The following is a 26630-nucleotide window of genomic DNA, read 5'->3' as shown; positions in this document are numbered from 1 at the left end:
AAATTTAGAAAACACTGGGAGAGATTGTTCATAGGAAAAAAAGACTAAAGACCCATAACTGATCATAAATTTAAAATAAAGTAACATAAAAAGGCTGTTGTAAAAACCAGTAAAATCGTACTATTACATGTATATTACTATTCTAAAATGTCATTAGATAAGCATTCTTAAACACAGCATGAAGAAGTGGAAGTCAGTCATAGTTAACTGACAAATCAATTAGCCACTATTGATATTAAGGGGTCCTGAGTTTAGCCCACTAATTCTCACAACTTAACTTGCTCCAGTTTGAATTTATAACTATCTGCCAGAGAACCCTTTTCATGGAAGAAGCGGGAGAAAGAGGAAAAGGAGAAAGGAGAAAAAGGAAAAGATGTAATAGACTATATTCTTAGGAAAAAAAAGTACTCACTCTCCTAGTCATAATGATTGGTTCAAAGAAGGACAAAGGAGCAACTTGCATCATACTCAGGAAAACAAAGCACTGAAATGAAGAGTAAGAGTTCATGATTATATTAATTCCCTGATCACACTGCTTGAGATCCTAAAATCAATTCTTCCTCTATACTCCTACATAGCTACATAAATTAGTAACTTCCCATTTTCACTTAATTTTGAGCTAGGTACCTGTCATTTGCAGTAAAAGGGTACTAATCCACATATGTAATTCAAGAAAGAGATCTCAAAAGAACCAGTTAAGTAACAAAAAAGATCATACCAAATGAAGAGGAGAATATTAATTATAATTAGCACATTATTTTTGGAAGGCAAGTTTCTAATTTCTATCAAAATTTTAAAATTCATATACCAATGACCCAAAAAGTCTAGAGTAATTAATCTTACATTTAAAAAAACTCACAAATATGCAATGATAAATGTACAATGTTACTGTCTACAACATTTGTCACAGCGAAAAATTAGAAATCTCAAGGTTCATCAATTGAGGATTGATGATTAAATACAGAATAACCTATGACTGATGATTAAATACAGCATAAAAAGAAAATATCTATATGAACTAATTGTTACATGCCAAGAAGTATAATGTGGTAAAGGCTCACACTCTAGGAAGAGACTACATGGGTTCAACTTGCGGCTTGGCCTTTAAATTTCGCCCATCACAGTAATTTGAGCAAATTACTTAATCTTTCTCTGCTATAATTTCCTTAACTGTAAAACAGTGATACTATTATGAGGATTAAATTAATAGGCTCTATGACAGGCTCTAGAAAAGCATTTTACATTTGGTAAGCTCTCAAAAAAGTTAACTATTATTATTTTCACTAATACAAAAACATGTCCAAGACATGCTGGAAAGGGTGGTAGGTGCAGAATACTATGTATGAGCAAAGATCACAAATTCAAATGACAGAGCTAGGTAAAGAATATAAATAGGTTCAGTGGGAATTGAAAGAAACTGGAGAACACATGTTCTATTTCCAGGGGACAACCACTTAACCAACTATTGTCATATGAAAAAGAGGTTGCCATGTTGCTGAGTCTTAAAAAGTTAAAAATATGGGTTTATATGAAATATATTTTTAAAATATTAGAAACACACTTTTTTATAAAAACACAGCCGGGGCCTAATGAATCATGTGTATTGGTCAGTTATGGCCATCGGTCTGCCAATTTGCAAACTCTGATGTAATAAACATATGCTTGTATACAGAAGAACAAAAATAAAAATCTTTTTCTTATTTTTAAATGTTTATTTTTGAGAGCGAGTGAGTGGGGGAGGGGCAGAGAGGGGGAGACAGAAGATCTGAAGCGGGCTCTGCACTGACAGTAGAGATCCCCATGGGGGGCTTGAACTCATGAACCATGAGATCATGACCTGAGCTGAAGTCAGATGCTTAACCAACTGAGCCACTCAGGCACCCCAAAATTAAAAATCTTAAAAATGATTAACACTAGAGAGAAAGAGACTGGGAAAGTAGAGTGGTAGGGCTTAATTTTACACTTTACCTTTCTGTACTGTTACATATTTTACGATAACACAAACATACTCGATAAGTTTTTAAAATTCATTAACAACGTGCTAAGTATTCAGAAGCTATCCCATTTGCAACTAAATTCAAATGTAACTACTATCGCGGAGACATCAATGCTATCATAGCATAATTTTTTAAACTTGCATTAGGATCATAATTCACTATTGACTCTTAAGTGGAAGGGAGAAAAGGTGATCACATTTTTAATGTTTCATCCTTTTTGTGTCTGAAAATAGTATTTACCCTATTCAATTTCTTGTGTCCAAGATATCCAAAAGTTCTTAACCTGAATTAGACTTTAAAGATCATTAAGTATACTTTTTTCTTAATGTTTGTAAAAAAAAAAAAAAAAAAAAAAGAACTTAACAGTACATTTCCACTTAGCACTCAAACTGGTCTCTTCCTTTCATGAGTTTCTGCATTTTTATTAACATTTTCAGCATCAGGCAGACACAATTAGCCATGATCCTGAAATGTCAAAGTACAAAGAAATATGTAAATGTCTTTTGGTCTTATAGTAATAACCATTCCTTCTCTAATGCCCTCAACCCAAAAGTGAAAACAATCATTCTTTAGACCTGCAAGTCTAAATGGATATGCTACCATGTTTAATTCTTATCAAGGTAGTTTGTGTGCTTCCCAAGGGTATAGTAGATTAGAAACTAGAAGGTGAAGGGCAACTTATAAAGGCCATAAGGATTACATAACAGGCGCCAAATGCTTAGAACAAATTGAACATGTTTATACCATGTATATAGGCCTGATAATTGTTAGCTATAATTACTTAAACCTGATTGAACAAAAATAAATTATGTTCAATATCTTCTATGTTAGAAAGTAGGAAATATGTAATGGTTTAAAAATTCGTGTCAAAAATGGCTTTACACGAAAAGTTTTGATGTTTATACTTAAGTAATCTACATCAAAAAGAAAATATAGAAGCACTTTATTCCTTGAAATGCAACATAAATGAAGCATGAATTTGTCAATATCCAAGTTGACTAAATAGCGTGTTCCTATTAATGCTAAAATATAAGCTCCAAAAGGACTAGGACTGTATTTGTCTTATTCACCATTGTATCCCTCACTTTAGCACAGACCCTAGCACATAGATGTTGAATACTGAATACATTATTTCCTTTGTTCATCACATTAACTCTATTAAGTAAGCATAATTACCCCCACTCAAAGCTAAGGAAACAGAGGTAAAATGCAGTTAAGTGTCTTGAAAGTCATAGAAGACATAGAACTTTTGATTCCTATTTTATGCTATTTTGACCATCAGAACTGACCTTCAAAATAACATTTTCAGAATTTCTTCAACCTATAAATTTTTCATTTTTTAAGATGACATTTTTAAAAATTACTGTAAAATTACTCTAAAATAATCCTCATAAGACTTGCCCATCAACTAAGAAGCAAATATATCAAACCTGATAGTATAAAAATGTTTCAAATACACATTATTAATATCATCCTCTTACTAGCAATATATAGAAAAATACTAAACCCCTGAACTGTCTTCTTACTAGTAACAGTGAAGTTCTGGTTAACCTAAGTGTTTTTGGGTAGCTGCTTCCTAAGCCACTATATAAATGTCACACCACCCAATTTTTTTTATTATACATCTCCTATGCCATTACTTCATTAATAGGTGCTACAACAAAAGGACACAAAAGACATAAAGCACACAATCTTCTGTTTCAAGAACTTTAAAACCTACTTTGACTAAGATGTTTATACATGAAGACATTACCAAACTGCATCAAAGCAACATATGATAAGAAAAGGAAGATAATTAAATATACACTCCAAGTTAGACATATATGGTAGGCATTTTCACATACGTTATCTCAGTTCTTACAACTCTGTGAAATAAGTATTGCCATCCTCATTTTGGAGAAGGAAACTGAAATTCAGAGAGATTAAATGACTTCCCAAAATAAAGACCAAATCTGGGTCTGAAATCTAAGTTTGTTTGACTCTAAAGTACTTTTGTCTTTTTTTAAAACTATACCTTGTAGCCTCCCACATATACATGATTACAGGGTATAGACAACATTTATAAATACTGCAGGAAAACAAAGACATCATTGTAGAGAATAATTTCTAGGATTTTGTTGAGGAAGTAATGCTTGAGCTAAGTCTGAAATTAAGTATAAGACTGACACTACTGATAACAGAGGATTATCAATGTCACAAAAATTTTTCAATGTTTATTTACTTTGAGAGAGAGCATGAGAGGGGGAGAGGCAGAGAGAGAGAAAGAGAGAGAAAACCAAGCAGGCTCCACACTATCAGCAGAGTCCTACAACGTGGGGCTCAATCTCACGAGTCATGAGATTGATCATGACATGTGGCAGAAATCAAGAGTCTGAAGTTCAACCAACTGAGCCACCCAGGCGCCCCAACACAAAAAATTCCAAATGAAAAAAAATCTAAATATTTTTCCTTCAGTTTATACTGACAGGACTTAACCTCTGAAATTTTATCTTTTCTTCCGTTTCTTATTCTCTTGCATTTTTCTAACCCCTCCCATCATGATTTTCATTGAGACAAAAAATATTAACTAAGTCTGATATCCTATATTTCTCTTTCCAGTTGTTCAAGATGCTAAAGTATAGAAACATTGCCATGAGAGTTTAAAGTGATCTTAGAGAATGACTCCTTCTGGTTAGTGGTAAGAAAAGCTAAGAGTTAAGTAATACTACAAAACTTTACTGGCCAATCTAGCATTACAAAGCCAGTCTTCTAGCGTTCTTCCCATGACCCAGTGCTCCTTAAATTTTTGGTGTCAAAGGACCAATAACAGAGAAGATTGATGAGGTCTGGAGCTGTAAAATGGGTTTACTTGAAATGTCTTTGAAGTTTCTAATTTTATCTTAACAATTCATGTGAATTCTACATTCTGTTCCTAATTTACACATACTTAAAGCAGTTTAAATTATACATTGTCAAGTAAAATTGATTCTAAGACTTAGAATCCTTAAAGAGTATCCCTTGACACAATATCATGTACCCAATATGAAAAGCAGGACACAAATTGTATAATGCCCCTTTTTACCACATCTCATTTCCTTGCCCCCTTATTTTTCAAATTAGGAATTTTTTTTAAAGCATATAGTAAGTTTAATTCCATTCTTTCAAAATGCATACTTACTGGAAAAACTGTAAAAATAATCGGGTTGTTTAATTATAAAATTTAAGAAAGTTTAATTAAAATTAATATATTGAACACAAATTCACTTATGAATTCATTGAACAACCTGGATACAACTTCTACATGAAGATACTTCATTAGACTTTTGCTTTTGGGGTGGTTGCTCAAAAATTAAGCAAGACTGCATGCTATCCATACTAACTACAGTCCCAAATACTTTTGAGCAGGTTAAATAATCTTTTCTTCTTCTGTGGTATTTATCTTCTCTGCCCAGATGTGAAGGAAAAAAATCTCTTGTGGTTTCATTGCTTCTTTTTTAAGATCTCTTTTTTTTTTTTTTAACAGCTCAAATTCCAAATATGTTTCCTTGTTCTTCAATCCTATTTACAGGAGGAAAGTATAAGTTTTATCTATTTTACTGAGTGTTTCACAAAGTACTTTATTCACCTTAAATACGAATGTATCACCAGTAAGAATAAAATTAGACTCTTATTCATTGTTTCTTCCCCAGCAACATACTGATTCTCCACACCTCAGTTAATGTCAAATAGTCATACATGATTTTAATATAGTTAAAACTCTTAATATATAACAACATAGGTACTGCTAGCTTATAAGGTTGTTAGCCAGTGATGATAGTATATTCATTAGAAATTAATGATTTCCTACTTTAGCTAAACATTTAATTCTCTAATACGTTGATTTCAACCAAAAATTCGTGAAAGAATGACCTAGTTTGAGGAATAGAATTCTTTTTAACAATGGTCATACAGATCAATATTGGTATGTTTGCCTGAACACAAAATTCCATTCGGTAGAATTTAAGTTTGATTTGCAATACGAATTTGCCTAGTTAATGACAACACCTATTCTCAAAACAAAGATATATAAACATCAAAAATAAGCTTTTCAGAAAACGTACAAGGATAAACTTGAGGAATGAAATAAAATAAATGCCTCAACAATTTAGACTTACATGATTATAATCTCCTCGGTTTAGAATCTGTTAAATATTTTGAATGACTTTATTTATGAATGACTAAAATACTGCCTATATGTAATATATTTGGTGTTCTACTTTACAATTAGTTTTTAATCTCTATTATCTAGTCTTATATTTGTTCTAATATCTTCTACTGATTACAGATCCCTATTCTCATTCTCTATATTATATAAATGCATGCATTCATTAGTTTCCTGATGTTTCTGTGAAGCTTTAACAGTTAGAGAACTAGTGTGCTCCCTGGATAAAGAGTTTATTTAGAAATAGAAAAAAGTAGGTGAAAAGTGACACATTAATATATAATGAGTCTGCTATAAACCTAAAATGTTTCCGTGATAACCAATTTTTATGTACCTAAATGTTCCCATTTTCCTGATAATTAGCATAACTAAAACAGCCATGTCACACTAATTATTATAATCTAATTTTCAAGTCCAAAATGATTCAAGACCATTAAGCAAAAAGAAATGCCTCTGCTAAATATTTTCCTACCACTTTTTCAAAATTCTAATATTTGATGAGAATTTCAACAGACTGCATACTACATCTATTTGCAAAATTCATAGCCAAGATGAAGACTAAAAAAAATACAGAGGATGAGAAGTTTCAAAGTATACATATGATTTTTCAACAGATAATAAAAAATGTCACAATGAAAGTCAATTAAAGACTTGAGAAATGACAACACAATTTCACCAAAATACAAACACATTGTAAAATGTGTGCATAGGTAGACAATACTTTCAATCACCTCTTAAAAATAGATAAAAATACTTATCATTATCATGAAGCATGTAGAAGATATTTTCTAAAACACGCTCTCCGCCTTTAAGAGAGCCACAAATTATAACTCATAAAATCACAATTTTAAGTGAGGCCTCTTAATTCAATTTTCTTAAGTATGAAGTCATAGTACTAAGTTCAATAAAGAAAACTTTTACACAGTAAAACTGCAAAACTTTAAGTTATATGAGACGCAAAATCACACAACATAGCTTCATTTTTGTAGGGTTTTTTCTTGCACAAAATCACATGGAATATCAAGACCACAAATTTTAAGCTGTCTGTAATAAACATCCTCTATTTGCAGACTGAGAACTGGTGTTCTTTCCTCTGATTCTTCTGTTTCCAGGCTCTTTCGAAGTTGACTATAACTTTTCAAGTAAAAACATAAGTTATTTCTGACTTCACGTGTCCATTTTATCACCACATACTATTGTCCTCCATTACCATTTCTTCCAATTCTGAAACTTCTTTTTCGTTCCTTCAGCTATATCCTTATTCTTGACCCTAGACTTTTCCCCCTAAACTACTGTACCTCATTTTCATGAGACAGCTTCTCCAGATTACTGTTAATTCCACTGCCAAAGTTTTCTCCTTGACATCTTGCCTGTGCCACCTACCTATTCCACCTAAGCTTTTCAAGGTCCTTGCATTTCATTTTTATTCTGCTCAAGAACCTCATCCTCACAATATATTCATTTATAAGGTTGCCACTGACTTTGAACTCCCCTTTGAAATGCCAGTTTCTTCTTACCTTTAGTAAATGAACCAAATTCTCCCTTCAGATAGTCACATTTGCTCCTAATTCATCTGGGAATGGAATTCCTTTTACATTTAGCCCTCAAACACAACATAATTTATTTAAATAGCAGCACAATAATTACATACATTGTTTCTTTAGTTGTTTCCATACCAATATTATCCCTATTAGTATTGTAGGGATAAAGATAAGGGCTGTTATCTTTCAAAGCATTCTGTACACCTATCTACTGTGTCACTTTACCCAGGTAAGAAGATTCACTAAATAAAACTATTAGGGAAAGCTTAAATTAACAACAACAAAAAAATACTTTTTTTTTTTTAAACGCTATGGTTTAACTTGAAAACAGCTTTGACCTTTCGTTTCCATGGACAGCTGAAATACTTTGGATTCTATTAAGCTTCACTCTTACTACTCTATCATTTTTCAAAACCGGCTGGACTGTAAAGAGCAAGTTGAAGGCTGATAGAGGCTGTACATTTTTACACCCGTGATTAGATTCTTTGAAAATCAGCAGTGTCAACTCTAAGAATTCTGATACAACTGAATCTTCACACAAGGCAACAGTTTCAGCACCAAAAGAAGAGAACAGCGCATCATCTGCTTTTTTTTTTTGGGGGGGGGGGGGGGGGTTCCCTTCCCTGCAACTGGCTTACACTAGTTTCTCTATCCCAGGGGCTTTCCATTAGGAAAATTCAACAAACCACCATTAACATCTGGAAAGAATACCACGGCAAGGCAACCCTTTTACTTAAAAGAGAGGAAGGGGTGCCACGGATATCTCCTTTTCATAAAACTCAGCAGCCAAATAAGCTTAGCACTCAATATCTACCGACAGAGATTTTTTTTTCTACCTAATAAAAGCAAGTCTCATTCAATTTAGTCCCTTCTCGAGCACCGTCTCAACCTGTCAGAATTTGACAAGAGAAAAAAAAAAATAAGAAGTGAGGGGCGGGGGACTAGGGAGACACAAGGATTCCCGTCTACATCTCTTCTTTTTCCAAAATCACAGCAAGTGTGCCTTGGATTTCCTTCACTCCAAACTAAGCCCTCAGATTCCAAATATAGTTCTTTAACCCCCACTTCGCCACTGAATTACACACAAACCTTGCCAATTACAGAACCACAGCAGAACCCCCAACAAATTGGCTTGCTATTCATCTCGGAAGTCATGCCCTGCAGCAACTGCCTACCGCCGAACTGAGGGATATTACCCAAATACAACGCAACGGAATCAGACATGCAGAGCACACACAGCTTCTGCGAGGGAGGGAAACGAGACCCAGGAAAAGTGCGCTGCTCACAAGCCTTGGGACCAACCGGAGAGGGGGGTTCCCAGAAAGGAGGGGGACAGAGAAGCCCAAGTCAGGGAATCCTACCCTCTCAAATAAAAAGCCCCGGCCGCAGGGTGCAGCCCGTTCCTCTAAGAAAACCAAGAGGCGGGCAGAGAGAGGGCCCTTTGCTGGGGAAGGCGGAATGCAGACACTTTCCGAGGTCTGGGTGCAAGCGATCCCCCACCTCTCGGGACAGACAAGGGGTGTCCCACGGGTGGTTGAGGGGATGCCCGACTGGCGACGGGTAGCCGGAGGCAGAGCAGAGTTTCGCCTGATATTCCCCAGTGTGGTGTCCGGCCGGTGCCCGGGGCAAGCACAGCTACAGCAGCGCGGGGCCGCCAGCGGAGGGGGGAGGGGAGGGAGGGGGTGGAAACGGGAATCCCCCCTCTCTAAGACGAGCACTGGCGGAGGAAGCGCGCCGGCCAGTCAGAGCGGCGTGCTTCAAGCTGCGGAGCCGGGATCCCGCCGCCTGCACCGGCAGCAAGGAGCCCCGCAGCGCCCGCCGCACCAGCCCCTCAGTCCCCGGGGGCCAGGGACTTCGGCTGCGAAGGCACTGGGGCCTGATATCCCACGGGCCGGCCCCAGTTCCTGGGGGGCCCGCGGGAACACCCCAACCTCCGGCGGCTCTCAGCGGTTGTAAAACGCGCCCCCCCCGTCCCCCTCCTCAGTCTTCCCTCCTCCCGAGGCCGCAGAGAAGAGTCACCACAGACGAGAAGCCTGAGACTAGTCGGGGACAGCAGCCGCGACGGTCCCGGACCTCCTCCCCCGGTTACCTGTGAGGACTCCGACACGGATTTGATGGTCGTGGTTAGTGAGGATCATTCCCTCGGTCGCCATGTTTCCCAGCGCAGTCACCGCACTGACAGGAGCCGGGAGAAGCCGGAGCCCGGAGCGCGCGGGCCGGGAGCGCGCTCGCCTCGGAGAGCGCGAGAGCGAGAGCGCCCGGGGAGCTCGCGGCGACCGGGCAAGGAGGGGGAGGCGGCCGGGCGCTCCGCGGCCTGCGCGGGGGAGAGGCCCGGCCCGGAGTGCGCGAGTCCGCGGTGGGGGGGGGCGGAGTCAGAGCGCGCGACTCCGCGTCCAGGTCGGAGGAGGCTAGCTGCGGTAGAGGGGTCGGGGGGCGGGCCGCAGGGGGAGAGCGCGCGGAGGCGTCCGACGAGGCCGCTGAGACCCAGACCGCTCTGCGGTGAGCGAGACCGAGACCGGCTAGATAGCAGGCGAGTGAAGGGAAAGGAGTGCACACGCTCGGAGGGTTGCGGGGGCGGACTCGGGGACAGGGGCGGAGCTACACCGCGAGGCGTGGAACTCGTGGAGAGTGAGGGGAGGTGTGAGAGCTCGGGTTGCAGAGTACTGGGAGCGGGAAGGAGGCGGCCCAGCCCGAGAAGGACGGAGGAACGCTCCTGGGCGCGCGAGTAGCGGCGGATTGGCTGGAGAACGCGGCGCGGGTGCGCGCGGGACGCGAACGCCGCCTCAGCCGAGCCCCAGACAGAAGCAATCCCCTGCCGAGCCAGCGCGTCGTCGTTAGCCGCGGGCCAGCTCTCCGGGCCGCGGAGCCGCTCTCCCAAGGGGAGGAGAAAAGGACTCAGCATACGGGGCTTCTTCGTGCAGCCGCTGGACCCCATGAAAGCGCCAGGAAACCTGCAAGTGGCTTAGAAAGCTACGTGGGTGGCAGAACGGTGGCCACTGAAACCGAGAGCCCGCCGTAGTGAAGGAGTTATCCTGTCCCGCCTCACCTTCCCGCTTGCTTCGTCAGTCGGCTCGCCCTGCCGGAGGATTTTCATTTCTTCTCTGCTTTAGGATCCCATTTCCAAGTGTGTACCCACAGGACGGTCCTCACAAGCGAAGCAGAGCATCCTGAATGGGCATAACCTGGCGTTTCTTCCTCCCGGTGTCCCGTGGTTTCGTGGCCTTACGCTCCATCACCACCACGGTCTCTGCTTTTAGATGAAAAGCACCAATCTCAGAGAATGAGAACAACGTGTTCCTTGCCCCTGAACCACGATCGAAAGATTGGAAGTAGAAGCCAGGCCGTGACAATTGAGTTTCATTTCATCATTTGTAGGATGTGAGATTACCATAAAAATAGTTTTTGTTGTCACTTATTTTCATGTACCTTTCATAAATGTATTATTAATCACCTTTGGCAATTTCACCTTGGCTTCTTGTTGTTTTCTAGCCTTTTCAATTTGGGAATTAAAAAAATAATACACACATTTTTTTTTTTCCTAACGTTCTTAGCCATGATAAAAAACTTGGGGAGCGTAAGAATGAAAAGCAAATTGTCAAAAATGTATAATCAACGTTTGTACGCAATTAAAATCTCAATTTGATGGTTATGTTTTTTTATTGTGCCATTGAAACATGGACTTATCCTCTAACTGAAGATTCATATTGTTTTGTATTTCATTTTGAATAATGGGAATACGAAGTAGATGATGGATGAAACTGAGGTGGGATAAAATAGTAAAACTTCTTTTGAGTATGTGCATTGCTAGTATTTTTTATGGTAGATAAAAAATGGAAGGCAGATCATAAAGCCACTTTAATAATCTATCACCATAGAGCCTGGTGGCCAACAGATTCTAAACTAGTTTCAAGTGAGAGAGATATATGTGAAAATACCTCCAAGAAAATGGTTGGTTACGTTGCTGCCTTTGCAGTCTATATTGCAATCTTTTGCCTTTGCAATCTTTATTCCCCACGGCTCCCTCAAATTTGAAATAGTTGTAAAATGTCTTGAATTTTTAGAGAAATCCTAACCCTGCCTACTAATAGGTTCTATGACCTTAAACTAAGTTTGGGGTTTTTAAGGTTGCAGACTAAATAGGCACCCTCTCAACTTAGAATATTCTATAATTATCTGTGGAAAGAAACTGGTATTTTCCTTTCACAATAAATAACAGAAAACAAGGGACTTCCTGTATCTGTAAAAGTAATAAGGGTGAAATTCATTAAAATTTAATTAACTCTAACATATATGGAGGTTTGTTTGCTGAAACTACTAAAATTGCTGAAAAAACTAGTATTAATAGAACTAAATTGGACAACTATAATATGTGCTTGTCTTCCAACAATTTTCCTCAAGTGTATTCATCTCTGCTAAATTTAGCAAAATGTAACAAAATTTGCACAGGAAGAACTCACTGACTTTAATGTGACTTTTTTAATGTTTTTTTTTTTATCTTTATTTTTGAGAGAAAGAGAGAGGCAGAGTGTAAGCGGAGGAGGGGCAGAGAGAGAGGGAGAGAGAATCCAAAGCAGACTCCAGGTTCTGAGCTGTCAGCACAGAGCCCAACACAGGGCTCCGACCCACAAACCATGTGTTCATGACCTGAGCCGAAGTCAGATGCTCTACTGACTAAGCCACTGGCGCACCCTGCAATGTTTATTTTTGAGAGAGAGGCAGAACGCAAGCAGGGGAGGGGGCAGAGAGGGAGGGAGACACAGAATCCAAAGCAGGCTTCAGGGTCCCAGCTGTCAGCACAGAGCCCGACACAGGTCTTGAGCCCGTAAACCGCGAGATCTTGTCTTGAGTCAAGGTCTGAGGCTTAACTGACAGACATCCTTACTCAGGTGTCCCTAATGTGACTTTTCTTTTACTGCTGCTTATTGAATGAATATTGCAGTATGCACATGCTTTTTTACTCTTGCTATATAGTATGGCATTTCTTCAAAGTTCACCCTGGAAGCAAGCGTTATAACAAAAAATTTTTCTGGTAAGAAGAGAGTAGCATTTCCAAATTTTGACAGATGTCTCAGGAATATACTGAGGGGAAAGGGGAAACAAAAAGTGAAAAAAAGTTTGTACCTAAAGAATTAGAAGGGCCCAAGGATTCACTGTCTCTATTAAGGTTTTAGTAATGAAAACAACAGGGGTTTACATTTACTAAAAATTAACAAAAGATAAGCATCTGACTTTCATAATGATTTTCATTTTGAAGATGAAAGACAAATGAGTTACTAAATGAATAAAAGTTGTGTTTCCATTTAGTGTAACACTTAAAGTGTGTTTACACTTAGCCCTCCTGGTACTTGAGTTTTCCTATGGTGAATTACAATTTCAGTATAAGGCAAAAGCTTACTGGCTTTTCTGGGGTCAGACTCTCCTCATTGATGTTAGATGTGAGAAAGAACAAATTTGGCAATGGATTATTCTCCCTGTAAGGCTTCTTCGATTCTTGCCCTCTTTCCTGATAGGCTAATGACCACAATTAAAACAGTCAATTAGGGGCACCTGGGTGGCTCAGTCAGTTGGGCGTCCGATTTCGGCTCAGGTCATGATCTCGCAGCTCGTGGGTTTGAGCCCCGTGTGGGGCTCTGTGCTGACAGCTCGGAGCCTAGAGCCTGCTTCTGCTTCTGTGTCTCCCTTCTCTCTCTGCCCCTAACCCACTTGCATTCTGTCTCTGTCAAAAATAAATATTAAAAAAAAAAAAACAGTCACTTAAAAATGGGTGCAACATAATTGAATTTTTTTAATGCCATTGAATTGCACATTTTAAAATGATTAAAATAGTAAATTTTGTTATGTGTATTTAGCACAGCAACAACAAAAATTGGTACAAGGTGAAACTCTGGTTGATTTTAACCTATTATTTTCCCCAAAGGATGCTTGATTATAGTCAAGATGAATTTTAGACAGGCTGAGTTAGGCAGTGTATTAGTTCCTAAGTTAGGATGTCATAACTAAGTACCATGAACTGGGTGGCTTAAAACAATAGAAATTTATTTTCTTAAAGTTCTGGAGCCCAGAAGTTAAAATCAAAGCAAAGCCATTCTCTCTTCTGATTGGTTTTTCTCTAACTGTATAGTGTGATTATCTTTCCATATCAATAAATATGCTTCTATAACAAAAAAAGGGGGGCGCCTGGGTGCCTCAGTCAGTTGAGTGTCTGACTTCGGCTCAGGTGGTGATCTCACAATTCGTGAGTTCGAGCCCCACATCGGGCTTCTCTGCTGTTAGCACAGAGCCCACTTGAGATCCTCTGTCCCCCTCTCTCTCTGCCCCTCGTCTGCTCATTCTCTCTTTCAAAAATAAATAAATACTATTTAAAAACAAAAATTCTTCCCTGCCTCTTTCTAGCTTCTAGTGGTTGCTGGCAGTCCTTGGCATTCCTTGGCTTGTAGCTGCATCATCCAGTCTTTGCCACCATGGCTTTCTTGCCTATATGTATTTTCACTTGCCCTTATTGTAAGGATATCAGTCATTGGATTTAGGGCCCACTATCATCCAGTATGACCCCAACTTAACAAATTACATCTGCAAAGACCCTATTTCCAAATAGGTCACATTGTGAGATTCTGGGTGGATGTGAAATTGGGGGGAAACTATTCAACACAGTACAAAAATTCTAGTTAGAATTTTCCAAAGTCAGGTGAGATAAGTTTATACACTCCTACTAATGAAATTGACATTTTGCTTTTTTTGATGCCTTTGTTATTTTTTAGTGAAGTGAAGCTGAGCCATTTATCATGTCCATGGACAACTGTGTCCATGGAGTTTGATGGCGCTTATTCGAGAACAATTAGGACACTGTTTTCCAATGTCTGCCATGTTTATAAAAACAAATTTGAACTTTTCCTTGGGCTTTTGATATTGTATTTCTGCTGCCCAGATTTCTGCTTGAATAATTTTGTGCCTAGGTCTTTCATATTTTTTTTTACTCCAAATGTATAAGAACATTTTGGCTACAAGTGACTGATCCTAGTTTAAGTCAAAAGGCTCATGCAGTTATGAATTCCATACATGTATATAGCTTCAGGGTTGGCTAGATTCAGAATCTGTAACCATGTCATAAAAATGCCATCTTTCAACTATGCTTTCTCCTTTGTTGACTTATTTCTCATATTGGCTCTTCCTACATAGTGGCAAAATTGGTATTGTCTTTTGTAAGCAATAATTTAGATCGGTAGTTATCAAGTTTGTCTGGGGACACCTGGAGAACCCAGGACCCTTTGGAGGGTCTTTAAGGTCAAAAAGATTTTCATTCTTAATACTAAGGCATTATTTGTCTTTCCACTCTCATTTTCTCTTTAGATACAGTGGAATTTTCCCAGAGGCTACATGATATGCAATGATATCATCACCCTGACAGCTAATGAAATGTGTTTGTATATTTCTATATTTAAAAATTATTTTAATATGGTAAATATTTATACAGGTAACCTACTTAAAAGTTCTTTGGAGTCCTCAATAACTTTTAAGGGTGTAAAGGGGTCCTGAAACCAAAAATCTTGAGAACCATAGAACTAGGTCATATCCCCACCCCCAAAGTACTTACACTAAGGCAAGTTAACCCAATTGGTTAGGCCTCAGTTATGTACTCACCCAGAGGATGAGGATCAGCTGACCCCTACCAAATGGCTAAGACCAAGGGAGGGGGGATCAAGGTACCATAGGTAAGGCTAGTGCCTCGATAGGTTCACAGTTAGTTCAACTCTTCTTACAGACTCCTATCTCTCTCCACTGTTACTACAGATTTTATTCTTTTCTGAGGACACTAATTTGTCTGTTTAATACCACCCACATTATCTCCTGTGATCATTCAGAAGATAGAGAACCTTTTCCTGGTATGTCATGACAACTTACACACAATCATCACTTATTTATGTCTGCTTATCTATAAAAGAAGGAAGCAAGGAGGGGAAAAGTCAGATTTCTAAAGAAAACACTGGTTTTTCTCCTTCCTTAATTCAAATAAAGGGTAGACCATAGAAGAGGAGGACAGTATTTGCTAGAAGAAGAAGAAGGAATTATCAGGTAAGAGAAAGGAAAGAGAGATTGTTAAATCAAAAGTAACATTAGGTTCCTAGAAACTACTTGATTTCTCAAAAGCACTCTGTCTATAAGGCCTTCAGGTTTTAGGATTCAGTATACACAAGCCAAGAAAAAATAGTCCGAAGCTTGAAAACTGACATGGTTTGAGTTTTAGTTTTATACTTTTAAAAAAATGAAAAACATCATGCTTTTCCTAAATTATTATTATTAATTGGTTTCCATGATATCAAACTTAGCTTAAAGCCCAGCTATTCTAGGTAAATATATTTGTCTCTATAAAAGCAATATACAATAAGAAAATTATTATTATTATTTTTAACTTTGTGATTTAACTTAATTTTTTATTTTTTTAAATTTACATCCAAATTAGTTAGCATATAGTGAGGCAACGATTTCAGTAGATTCCTTAATGCCCCTTACCCATTTAGCCCATCCCCCCTCCAACATCCCCTCCAGCAACCCTCAGTTTGTTCTCCATATTTATGAGTCTCTTTTGTTTTGTCCCCCTCCCTGTTTTTATATTATTTTTGTTTCCCTTCCCTTATGTTCATCTGTTTTGTCTCTTAACGTCCTCATATGAGTGAAGTCATATGATTTTTGTCTTTCTCTGACTGACTTATCTCACTTAGCATAATACCCTCCAGTTCCATCCATGTAGTTGCAAGTGGCAAGATTTCATTCTTTTTGATTGCTGAGTAATACTCCATTGTATATATATATACCACATTTAATAAGAAAATTATTTTTAAAAAGAAAGAAAATTATTTTGTTAGCCTAAATAACCTCATTCTATCCTAGATTGACTAATAATTGGAGGAAATGTGATATATAGGAGCATTTAAACAGTGTTTTGGCTTAAAATGATTCTTAAAGTTTGAAATGTTATAAAGCATAAGTGAATATGTGAAGGAAGTAGAGCTGATGACCACTCATTTTTACCATATAGTAATTGCATTTCACATTTATATTTCTGTGGATCTCCTGCTGTGGGATCGATTGGTTACAGAGCAAGTATCCTTTTCTAACATGGAAACTTGTTCTTTCACAACTCCTAATATTTGATGATTAAATACAGAACATATGAAGCAATAGAGACTTTGAATTGTGAACAATACAAGCCCCTCCCAATGTGCCAGAGGGGCTGTTAGAAATTTGCCTTGGCATGTGACAGATTTCAGAAACCTCTGCCTTTATAGGCACCACACAAGGTAACCATAGTCAAGTGACCATAGACCATACTAAAGCTGGATTTTCTACCTGGATCTAAAAGTGTAAGGCAATATGCTTGCATACTGCCACATGTCCTTTTGATGATTGCAATTCTAGACTAAAGATGAAAGTATCATCCCGTTGTTGGCCTTATTTCATTTAGGAAAGAAGTGTAACAAGCATTTCTAATCACTTTGTGGTCATTGCAAAAAGGCAACTTTTGGAAGTGAAATGTTAGCAAATATTCCCTGAATAGCTCAAAAGTCAAGGTAAAATAAATAAGCTACAAAAACAGTACTATCCAACATTATGGTTTGTAAATGTATTACTAACAGGACAAAGTTTTCCTCAGCTGAGGTTAAAACTGAGAAGTATCTCCCAAGTACAGTCAAGAATCAGAGGTTTTATTCTCAGAGAAACATAACTGAAATATTATGAGTGTACATAAAACTGTAATAATGTTTCAATTCCATCAATACTTTCTGATTGCTAATTCAGTTTCCCTAATAACTTAATTCTTAAATGGGAATGCCCTAAATATAGACATATTCCAACCACCTTGGAAGGTATAGCCATCATTGTAATTTAAATTGATTCCATTTATCAGTGATTCTCTTGGGAGTTTGAGGAGTTTGGATGAGCTGCTGATCTGTTGGGTAAGTTGACCAAATAAATTTGTACCTACAAAGGTAAGATCTATATTCTGGATTATCAAAATGCAGATACTCACAAATATCCAGCCAACCCAAATGATAACTTTGTACTGCCATAGAAGTGCAAATCAGAGTCCAATGTGAAGTTTTACAAAGTAAGATAAAAGGCTTTGATATTTCCGTTTTGTGTTTTGAAGAAACTGAAAAATTTGGCGGATTTGAAGGAAAGGTGGTAAGTGTGACTGATAGTAAACATACAATTTTGATACTTTGGTGATGGCAAATGATTCATTGTGTAAGAAGGGATAAATCTTTCCCAACAACTAGTTTATTTCATGCCTTAGTTAATGAAGAAAAAAGGGGGGAAAGGTCAGATACTCATCTAAACCTATTGAATGCCAAACAAAAAATGTGCATATGATTTTTAAAGCATTTGAATGGTGCTCTTTTAATCCAATTTTAAAATTGGGAATCTAAGACCCTGAAATTAAATTACTTATTTAAGTAGTCAGTGTACAGTCAGATTTTATATTCTTGACTTTAGCTCTCATTGCTCTGTCTAATCCAATTGACTTGGAAAGTCTCTCAGGACTGCTGAAGCATACAAGGACTAGATAAGTACAGAGGTGGCTTTCTTGAAACAGAATATGGATTACATATTCATTTTACTCAGTTGGGAGAACATGAAACTATCTCTGGGCTGCCGAACCTGTTATTTATGTGGTCAAGAGAGGAAAGATATGAATTAGATTGGAATATGAACTGGTACTAAGAAAACCTGAGCTCTGGTAACTATCCTAACTGTTAACATCCCCAATTAACGGTGGGACTTTGGACACTCTTTCAACAAAGCTGAACTCCAGTTTCCTCTTCTATAAAATGAAGGAACATCATATTCATTTAAAGTTCCTTCTAATACACAAATTCTGTGATTACATATAAACATTTTCAAGTTTAAAATTAAATTTTTTTAAAAGTTTATTTATTTATTTTGAAAGAAAGAGAGAGCAACTGGGAGAGGGGCAGAGAGAGCGAGAGAGAAAATCTCAGTCAGGCTCCCCACAGTCAGCACAGAGCCCGAAACAGGGCTCAAATTCACAAACCATGAGATCATGATCATGTCATGTGTCATGACCTCAGCCAAAGTTGGACGCTTACCTGACTGAGCCACCCAGGTGCCCCCAAAATTACATTTTTAAATACATCTTTACAGATTTAAATTAACCTTGGGGGAAAGAAAATTTTTAATCGGACGGCTTACTTTGCTCATACCAGAATATAACAAGGGATTCCTACAGACTAAGAAATGTTTTGTAACAAATAAACTTTCTCCCTATTGACAGGATTCTGGAAATTAATGACCACTTAGAGTAAACAAAAGATCTGAAGATCTTGGACAGCAGTATGATCCAAAATGACACAAGACAAGGTATCAAGAGACCTGGGACTTTACAATTAACTGTCTGAGGCATTATGCAATATCTGAGCTTCTATCTACTCTCAGGTACTGTGTTAGGTGATCAAAATGAAAAGATAAACAAGACATAGTCCTGGGCCTCAAAGAGTTCACAATCTGGTGAGAGAGAGATAGTTGGAGAAACAAACACTTCCAATATAATTCATTAAATGTTATGATAAAGGCAAGAAGACCTGGAACAGTGAGTCTCAAACCCAGTTTCGCATAAGAATTTCCAAAGGAACTTTTAAAAAATACAGATGCTCTGGGGGTAGGGGTGGGAGGGAGGGGAGGGTGGGTAATGGGCATTGAGGAGGGCACCTGTTGGGATGAGCACTGGGTGTTGTATGGAAACCAATTGACAATAAATTTCATATTAAATAAATAAATAAATGAATAAATAAATAAATAAATAAAAATTTTAAAAAAATGCAAATGCTCTTGCCCTATCTTTGAAAGATCATGACTTAATTGTCTAACGGAGGGGTCCAGTGAATTGGGTTTTTTAAATATTAATATTAAATTTATTTTAAATTTATTTTTTAAATTTACATCCAAGTTAGTTAGCATATAGTGCAACAATGATTTCAGGAGTAGATTCCTTAATGCCTCTTATCCACTTAGCCTATCACCTCCTCCCATAATCCCTCCAATAGCACTCTGTGTGTTCTCCATATTTAAGAGTCTCTTGTTTTGTCCCCCTCCCTATTTTTATATTATTTTTGCTTCCCTTCCCTTGAGTTCATCTGTTCTTCGTCTTAAAATCCTCATATGAGTGAAGTCATAGGATATTTGTCTTTCTCTGACTAATTTCGCTTAGCATAATACTCTCTAGTTCCATCCATGTAGTTGCAAATGGCAAGATTTCTTTCTTTTTGATTGCCGAGTAATACTCCATTGTGTATGTGTGTGTGTGTGTGTGTGTGTGTGTGTGTGTGTATATATATATATATATATGTATATATACTACATCTTTATCCATTCATCCATCGATGGACATTTGGGCTCTTTCCATACTTTGGCTATTGTTGATAGTGCGGCTATAAACATGGGGGTGCATGTGCCCCTTCAAAACAGCATGCCAGTATCCCTTGGATAAATACCTAGTCGTGCAATTGCTGGATCATAGGGTAGTTCTATTTTTAATTTTTTGAGGAACCTCCATACTGTTTTCCAGAGTGGCTGCACCAGTTTGAATTCCCACCAGTGGTGCAAAAGAGATCCTCTTTCTCCGCATCCTTGCCAACATCTATTGTTGCCTGAGTTGTTAATGTTAGCCATCCTGACAGGTGTGAGGTGGTATCTCATTGTGGTTTTGATTTGTTTTTCCCTGATGATGAGCGATGTTGAGCATTTTTTCATGTGTCTTTCGTCCATCTAGATGTCTTCTTTGAAGAAGTGTCTATTCATTTCTTTTGCCCATTTCTTCACTGGATTATTTGTTTTTTGGGTGTTGAGTTTGATAAGTTCTTTATACATTTTGGATACTAACCCTTTATCTGATATGTCATTTGCAAATATTTTTTTCCCATTCTGTCGGTTGCCTTTTAGTTTTGCTGATTGTTTCCTTCTTTGTGCAGAAACTTTTTATTTTGATGAGGTCCCAAGTTCATTTTTGCTTTTGTTTCCCTTGCCTCTGGAGATGTCTTGAGTAAGAAGTTGCTGCGGCCAAGATCAAAGAGGTTTTTGCCTGCTTTCTCCTCGAGGATTTTGATGGCTTCCTGTCTTACATTTAGGTCTTTCATCCATTTTGAGTTTATTTTTTGTATGGTATAAGAAAGTTGTCCAGGTTCATTCTCCTGCATGTCGCTATCCAGTTTTCCCAGCACCACTTGCTGAAGAGATTGTCTTTATTCCATTGGACATTCTTTCCTGCTTTGTCAAAGAGTAGTTGGCCATATGTTTGTGGGTCCATTTCTGGGTTCTCTATTCTGTTCCATTGATTTGTCTGTTCCTGTGCCAGTACCATACTCTCTTAATGATTACAGCTTTGTAATACAGCTTGAAGTGTGGGATTATGATGCTTCCAGCTTTGGTTTTCTTTTTCAAGATTGCGCTGGCTATTCAAGGTCTTTTCTGGTTCCATACAAACTTTAGGATTGTTTGTTCTAGTTCTGTGGAGAATGATGGTGTTATTTGATAGGTATTACATTGAATATGTAGATTGCTTTGGGTAGTATTGACATTTTAACAATATTTGTTCTTCTTATCCAGGACTACGGAATCTTTTTCCATTTTTTTGTGTCCTCTTCAGTTTCTTTCATAAGCTTTCTATAGTTTTCAGTGTATAGATTTTTCACCTCTTTGGTTAGATTTATTCCTAGGTATTTTATGGTTTTTGGTGCAATTGTAAATGAGATCGATTCCTTGATTTCTCTTTCTGTTACTTCATTGTTGGTGTATAGGAATGCAACCAATTTCTGTGCATTGATTTTATATCCTGCAACTTTGCTGAATTCATGGATCAGTTCTAGCAGTTTTTTGGTGGAATCTTTTGGGTTTTCCATATAGAGTATCATGTCATCTGTAACAAGTGAAAGTTTGACCTCCTTGCCGATTTGGATGCCTTTTATTTCTTTGTGTTGTCTGATTGCTGAGACTACTTCCAATACTATGTCAAATAACAGTGGTGAGAGTGGACATTCCTGTCTTGTTCCTGACCTTAGGGGGAAAGCTCTCAATTTTTCCCCATTGAGGGTATTAGCATTGGGTCTTTCATATATGGCTTTTATGATCTCAAGGTATGATTCTTCTGTCCCTAGTTTCTTGAGGGTTTTTATCAAGAAAGGATGCTGTATTTTGTCAAATGCTTTCTCTGCATCTATTGAGAGGATCATATGGTTCTTGTCCTTTCTTTTATTGATGCGATGAATCACATTGATTCTTTTGTGTATATTGAACCAGCCCTGCATCCCAGGTATAAATCCCACTTGGTCATGGTGAATAATTTATTTTAAATGTATTGTTGGATCTCTTTGGCTAATGTATTGTTGAGGATTTTCGCATCCATGTTCATCAGGGAAATTGGTCTATAGTTCTTTTTTAGTGGGGTCTTTGTCTGGTTTTGGAATCAAGGTAATGCTGGCTTCAGAGAAAGAGTTTGGAAGTTTTCCTTCCAATTCTATTTTTTGTAACAACTTCAAGAGAATAGGTGTTAACTCTTCCTTAAATGTTTGGTAGAATTCCCCTGGAAAGTCATCTGGCCCTGGACTCTTGTTTTTTTGGGAGATTTTTGACTACTAATTTGAGTTCTTTACTGGTTATGGGTCTGTTCAAATTTTGTATGTCTTCCTATTTCAGTTTTGGTAGTGTATATGTTTCTAGGAATTTGTCTATTTCTTCCATATTGCCCATTTTATTGGCATATAATTGCTCATAATATTATCTTATTATTGTTTGTATTTCTGCTGTGTTGGTTGTGATCTCTCCCGTTTCATTCTTGATTTTATTTATTTGGGTTCTTTCCTTTTTCCTTTTTGATCAAACTGGCTAGTGGTTTATCAATTTTGTTAATTCTTTCAAAGAACCAGCTTCTGGTTCATTGATCTGTTCTTTTGTTGTTGTTCTTGTTTGTTTGTTTGTTTGTGGTTGGTTTTTTTTTTGGTTTTTTTTTTTTTTTTTTTTTGGTTTTGATAGCATTGATTTCTACTCTAATCTTTATTATTTCCAGTCTTCTGCTGGTTTTGGGTTTTATTTGCTGTTCTTTTTCCAGCTCTTTTAGGTGTAAGATTATGTTGTGTATCTGAGACCTTTCTTCTTTCTTTAGGAAGGCCTGGATTGCTATATACTTCCCTCTTGTGATCGCCTTTGCTGCATCCCAGAGGTTTTGGGTTGTATTGTTATCATTTTCATTGGCTTCCATGTACTTTTCAATTTCCTCTTTAACTTCTTGGTTAGCCCATTCACTCTTTGGTAAGATGTTCTTTAGTCTCCAGGTATTTGTTATCTTCCCACATTTTTTCTTGTGGTTGATTTCAAGTTTCATAGCGTTGTGGTCTGAAAATATGCATGGTATGATCTGGATCTTTTTGTACATGTTGAGGGCTTTTTTGTGTCCCAGAATGTGATCTGTTCTAGAAACATTCCATGTGCACTGGAGAAGAATGTGTATTCTGCTGCTTTAGGATGAAATGTTCTGAATATATCTGTTAAGTCCATCCAGTCCAGTGTGTCATTCAAAGCCATTGTTTCCTTGTTGATTTTCTGTTTCGATGATCTATTCATTGTTGTAAGTGGGATGTTGAAGTCCCCTACTATTAAGGTATTATTATCAATGAGTTTCCTTATGTTTGTAATTAATTGATTTATATATTTGGGTGCTTTTACATTTGACACATAAATGTTTACAATTGTTAAGTCTTCTTGGTGGAAAGACCCTTTATGATATAATGCCATTTTTCATCTCTTGATACAGTCTTTATTTTAAAGTCTAGATTGTCTGGTATAAGTATGGCTACCCCAGCTTTCTTTTGTCAACCATTAGTATGATAAATGGTTCTCCATCCCCTTACTTTAAATCTGAAAGTGCCTTTAGGTCTAAAGTGGGTCTCTGGTAAACAGCATATAGATGGATCTTGTTCTTATCTATTCTGTTACCCTATGTCTTTTGATTGGAGCATTGAGTCCACTGATGTTTAGAGTACTGAAAGATATGAATTTATTGCCATTATGTTGCTTGTAGAGTTAGAGTTTCTGGTGGTGTTCCCTGGCCCTTTCTAGTCTTTGTTGCTTTTGGCCTTTTTTCTTTTTTTCTTCATTTTTTTCTACCCTCAGAGAGAGTCCCCCTTAAAATTTCTTGCAGGACTGGTTTAGTTGTCAGGAACGCCTTTAGTTTTTGTTTGTCTGGGTAACTCTTTATCTCTCCTTCTATTTTGAATGACAGCCTTGCTGGATAAAGTATTCTTGGCTGCATATTTTTCCACTTCAGCACATTGAATATATCCTGCCACTCCCTTCTGGCCTGCAAAGTTTCTGTGCATAGGTCTGCTGCAAACCTGATCTGTCTTCCCTTGTAGGTTAAGGACTCTTTTTCCCTTGCTGCTTTCATGATTCTTTCCTTGTCTGAGTATTTTATGAATTTGACTATCATATATTTTGTTGATGGTCAGTTTGTTGAATCTTATGGGAGTCCTCTGTGCTTCCTGGATTTTGATGTCTGTGTCTTTCCCCAGGTTAGGAAAGTTTTCTGCTATGATTTGCTCACATAACACTTCTACCTTTTTTTCTTTCTCTTCATCTTCTGGGACTCCTATGATTCTGATGTTCTTCCTTTTTAATGAGTCACTGATTTCTCTAATTCTTCAATCGTGCTCTTTTGGCTTAGTCTCCCTCTTTTTTTCTGCTTCATTATTCTTCACAAGTTTGTCCTCTATATTGCTGATTTGCTGCTCTGCCTTATCCATCCTTAGCATCTGCCATGGCATCCTTTCGACATTGCAGTTCAGTTGTAGCATTTCTTATTTCATCCTGACTAGCTTTTACTTCTTTTATCTCTGCAGAAAGGGATTCTAATCTATTTTCAACCCCAGCTAGTATTCTTATTATTGTGATTCTAAATTCTCATTCAGACATCTTGCTGGTATCTGTGTTGATTAAGTCCCTGGCTGTCATTTCTTCCTGCTCTTTCTTTTGGGGTGAATTCCTTCATTTTGTCATTTTGAAGGAAGAAAAGGAATTAATACGGTAACAAAAATTAAAATTAAAAAATTAAAAACAACACACACACACGCACACACACAAATCAAATAAATGATGCTAGATTGTAGGTGTGTTTGGTCTTGTTGTTGAAAACCAAAAAAAAAAAAAAAGGCGAAAAAAGCAGGGGGAAGGAAAACGTTTGAAAATTTGAAAAAAAAATGAATACAATGAAATAGAATAAAATGAAATGATAGACAAAAGGAATGAAATCTTTCCATCTTGAAATCTTTTGCAACTATGTGGATGGAACTAGACATATTATGCTAAGCGAAATTAGTCAGAGAAACACAAATATCATGTGACTTCACTCATATGAGGACTTTAAGATACAAAACAGATGAACATAAGGGAAGGAAAACATAAATAATATGAAAACAGGGAGGGGGACCTAACATAAGAGACTCTTAAATATGGAGAACAAACAGAGGGTTACTGGAAGGGTTGTGGGAGGGCGGATGGGCTAAATGGGTAAGGGGCATTAAGGAATCTAATCCTGAAATCATTGTTGCACTATATGGTAACCAACTTGGATGTAAATTAAAAAATAAATTAAATAAACAATCTTTTAAAACTGAAATTATGGAAGCAAAATAGAATTTGAAAAATTCACAAAAATGTAAACCATATAGTGGAAAAAAACAAAGAAAAATATTTTTAATAAAAATTGAAAATAAAAATAAATTTTTACTCTCTCTGTATTCAAGAAAAAGAAAAGAAACAAAAAAAGAGAAAAAAAAAAGAAAATTGAACAGATGGACCAGTGAACACACTGAAATATGATTGAAATTACTTCATTTTCCCCTAGAGGTCAAACTATGAAGAGCTTTATAGTCCTTAAGCTAAGCAAGCGGATTTGTGTTTCTGAAGAGTGAGGTTGGCCCAGTTGGGCAGGCTTAGTGTAACATCTCCATTCTCCACTAGATGGCGCTGCTAGCCTACTGGGGTGGAGTGTTGCGGTGCTCGGAGGTGCCTATGCGCATGCAGGGGAACAGTGAATATGGCATCACCCGGCTCTCCAGTCTCTAGTATCAAACCGTGCGCTCTCCCCAAGCAGCAATCGTGCACCTGTCCTTTGTCCTCGGCTTCCATCCACTCCCCGCTTTTATGGTCTGTGACCAAGCCCCAGGTAGCACCTCCCGAGTTTTATCTCAGATGCAGCTATGTTTCCCAACCCCTTACTTCTGAGGGACTGCAGCTTTGACCCGTTCTGCTCCTCTGTGGGAGGGTCTCACCCAGCAATGACCGGGTGCCGGCTGCTCCCAGGAATGTTCAAGGGACCATGCTGCTGCTGCTGCCCAGAGACTGCAGCTGAGTGCTAGCCTACCCCAGAAAAAGTTCACGCGATCATGTGGCAGCCATGTTTCAGAGATTATGGAAAATCACACCACACAGCTGGCACCAGGCTTCACTCCCAACGACCTTGTTCCAGCACCCGTGAATGTGGTTTTTCTCCCGGGCCCACTGGGGCCTTTGGGGGAGCCACACAGCCTCTACCAGATGTCCTCCCAGCAGGGGAACTGCCTCTCCCTGTGTGTCCCAAAGACCCTCAACTTCACTCTGCTCCTGGGGATTCGCCCTTCTCACCAGGGCACCACCAGGTATTGAGCTGTGGCATTTCAGACTCTACACTCCTCCTGTTTATAGAGTCTTAATGGAATTTAAACCCTCTCCTTTTTCCTTTCTCCCTTTTTAGTTCAGTCCCTGCAGCTGTTTCCACTTTTCCACTTTCTCTCCAGGTGTTTTTTTTTGGGGGGGTGCTTTTCCCGAACCCTCCCTCCACCCCTGTCCTCTCTCCACAAGCAAAAACAG

General features: G+C 38.1%; 1 protein-coding gene across 23 annotated transcripts in view; it reads right to left on the bottom strand.

Moving 5' to 3' along the window:
- Nucleotides 1-10982, bottom strand: part of GPHN (gephyrin) — a 631205-nt gene extending 620223 nt beyond the window's left edge. For 12 of the 23 annotated variants that reach the window (XM_045451287.1, XM_045451294.1, XM_045451297.1 and 9 more), the window contains exon 1: nt 9808-10546. In XM_045451287.1, the coding sequence (XP_045307243.1) occupies nt 9808-9871 (64 nt within the window). In that variant the 5' untranslated portion in view covers nt 9872-10546. Of the gene's footprint in view, nt 1-412; nt 485-9807 lie in introns of all 23 variants that reach the window. The other 11 variants (XM_045451285.1, XM_045451296.1, XM_045451289.1 and 8 more) reach the window with 5 other exon arrangements.
- Nucleotides 10983-26630: the final 15648 nt, after the last annotated feature.

The sequence above is a fragment of the Leopardus geoffroyi genome, chromosome B3, assembly GCF_018350155.1.
Source record: "Leopardus geoffroyi isolate Oge1 chromosome B3, O.geoffroyi_Oge1_pat1.0, whole genome shotgun sequence".
In the NCBI taxonomy this organism is placed as follows: Eukaryota; Metazoa; Chordata; class Mammalia; order Carnivora; family Felidae; genus Leopardus; species Leopardus geoffroyi.
The sequence above is the reverse complement of the archived record's forward strand: the minus strand, read 5'-3'. Positions and strand labels throughout refer to the sequence as shown.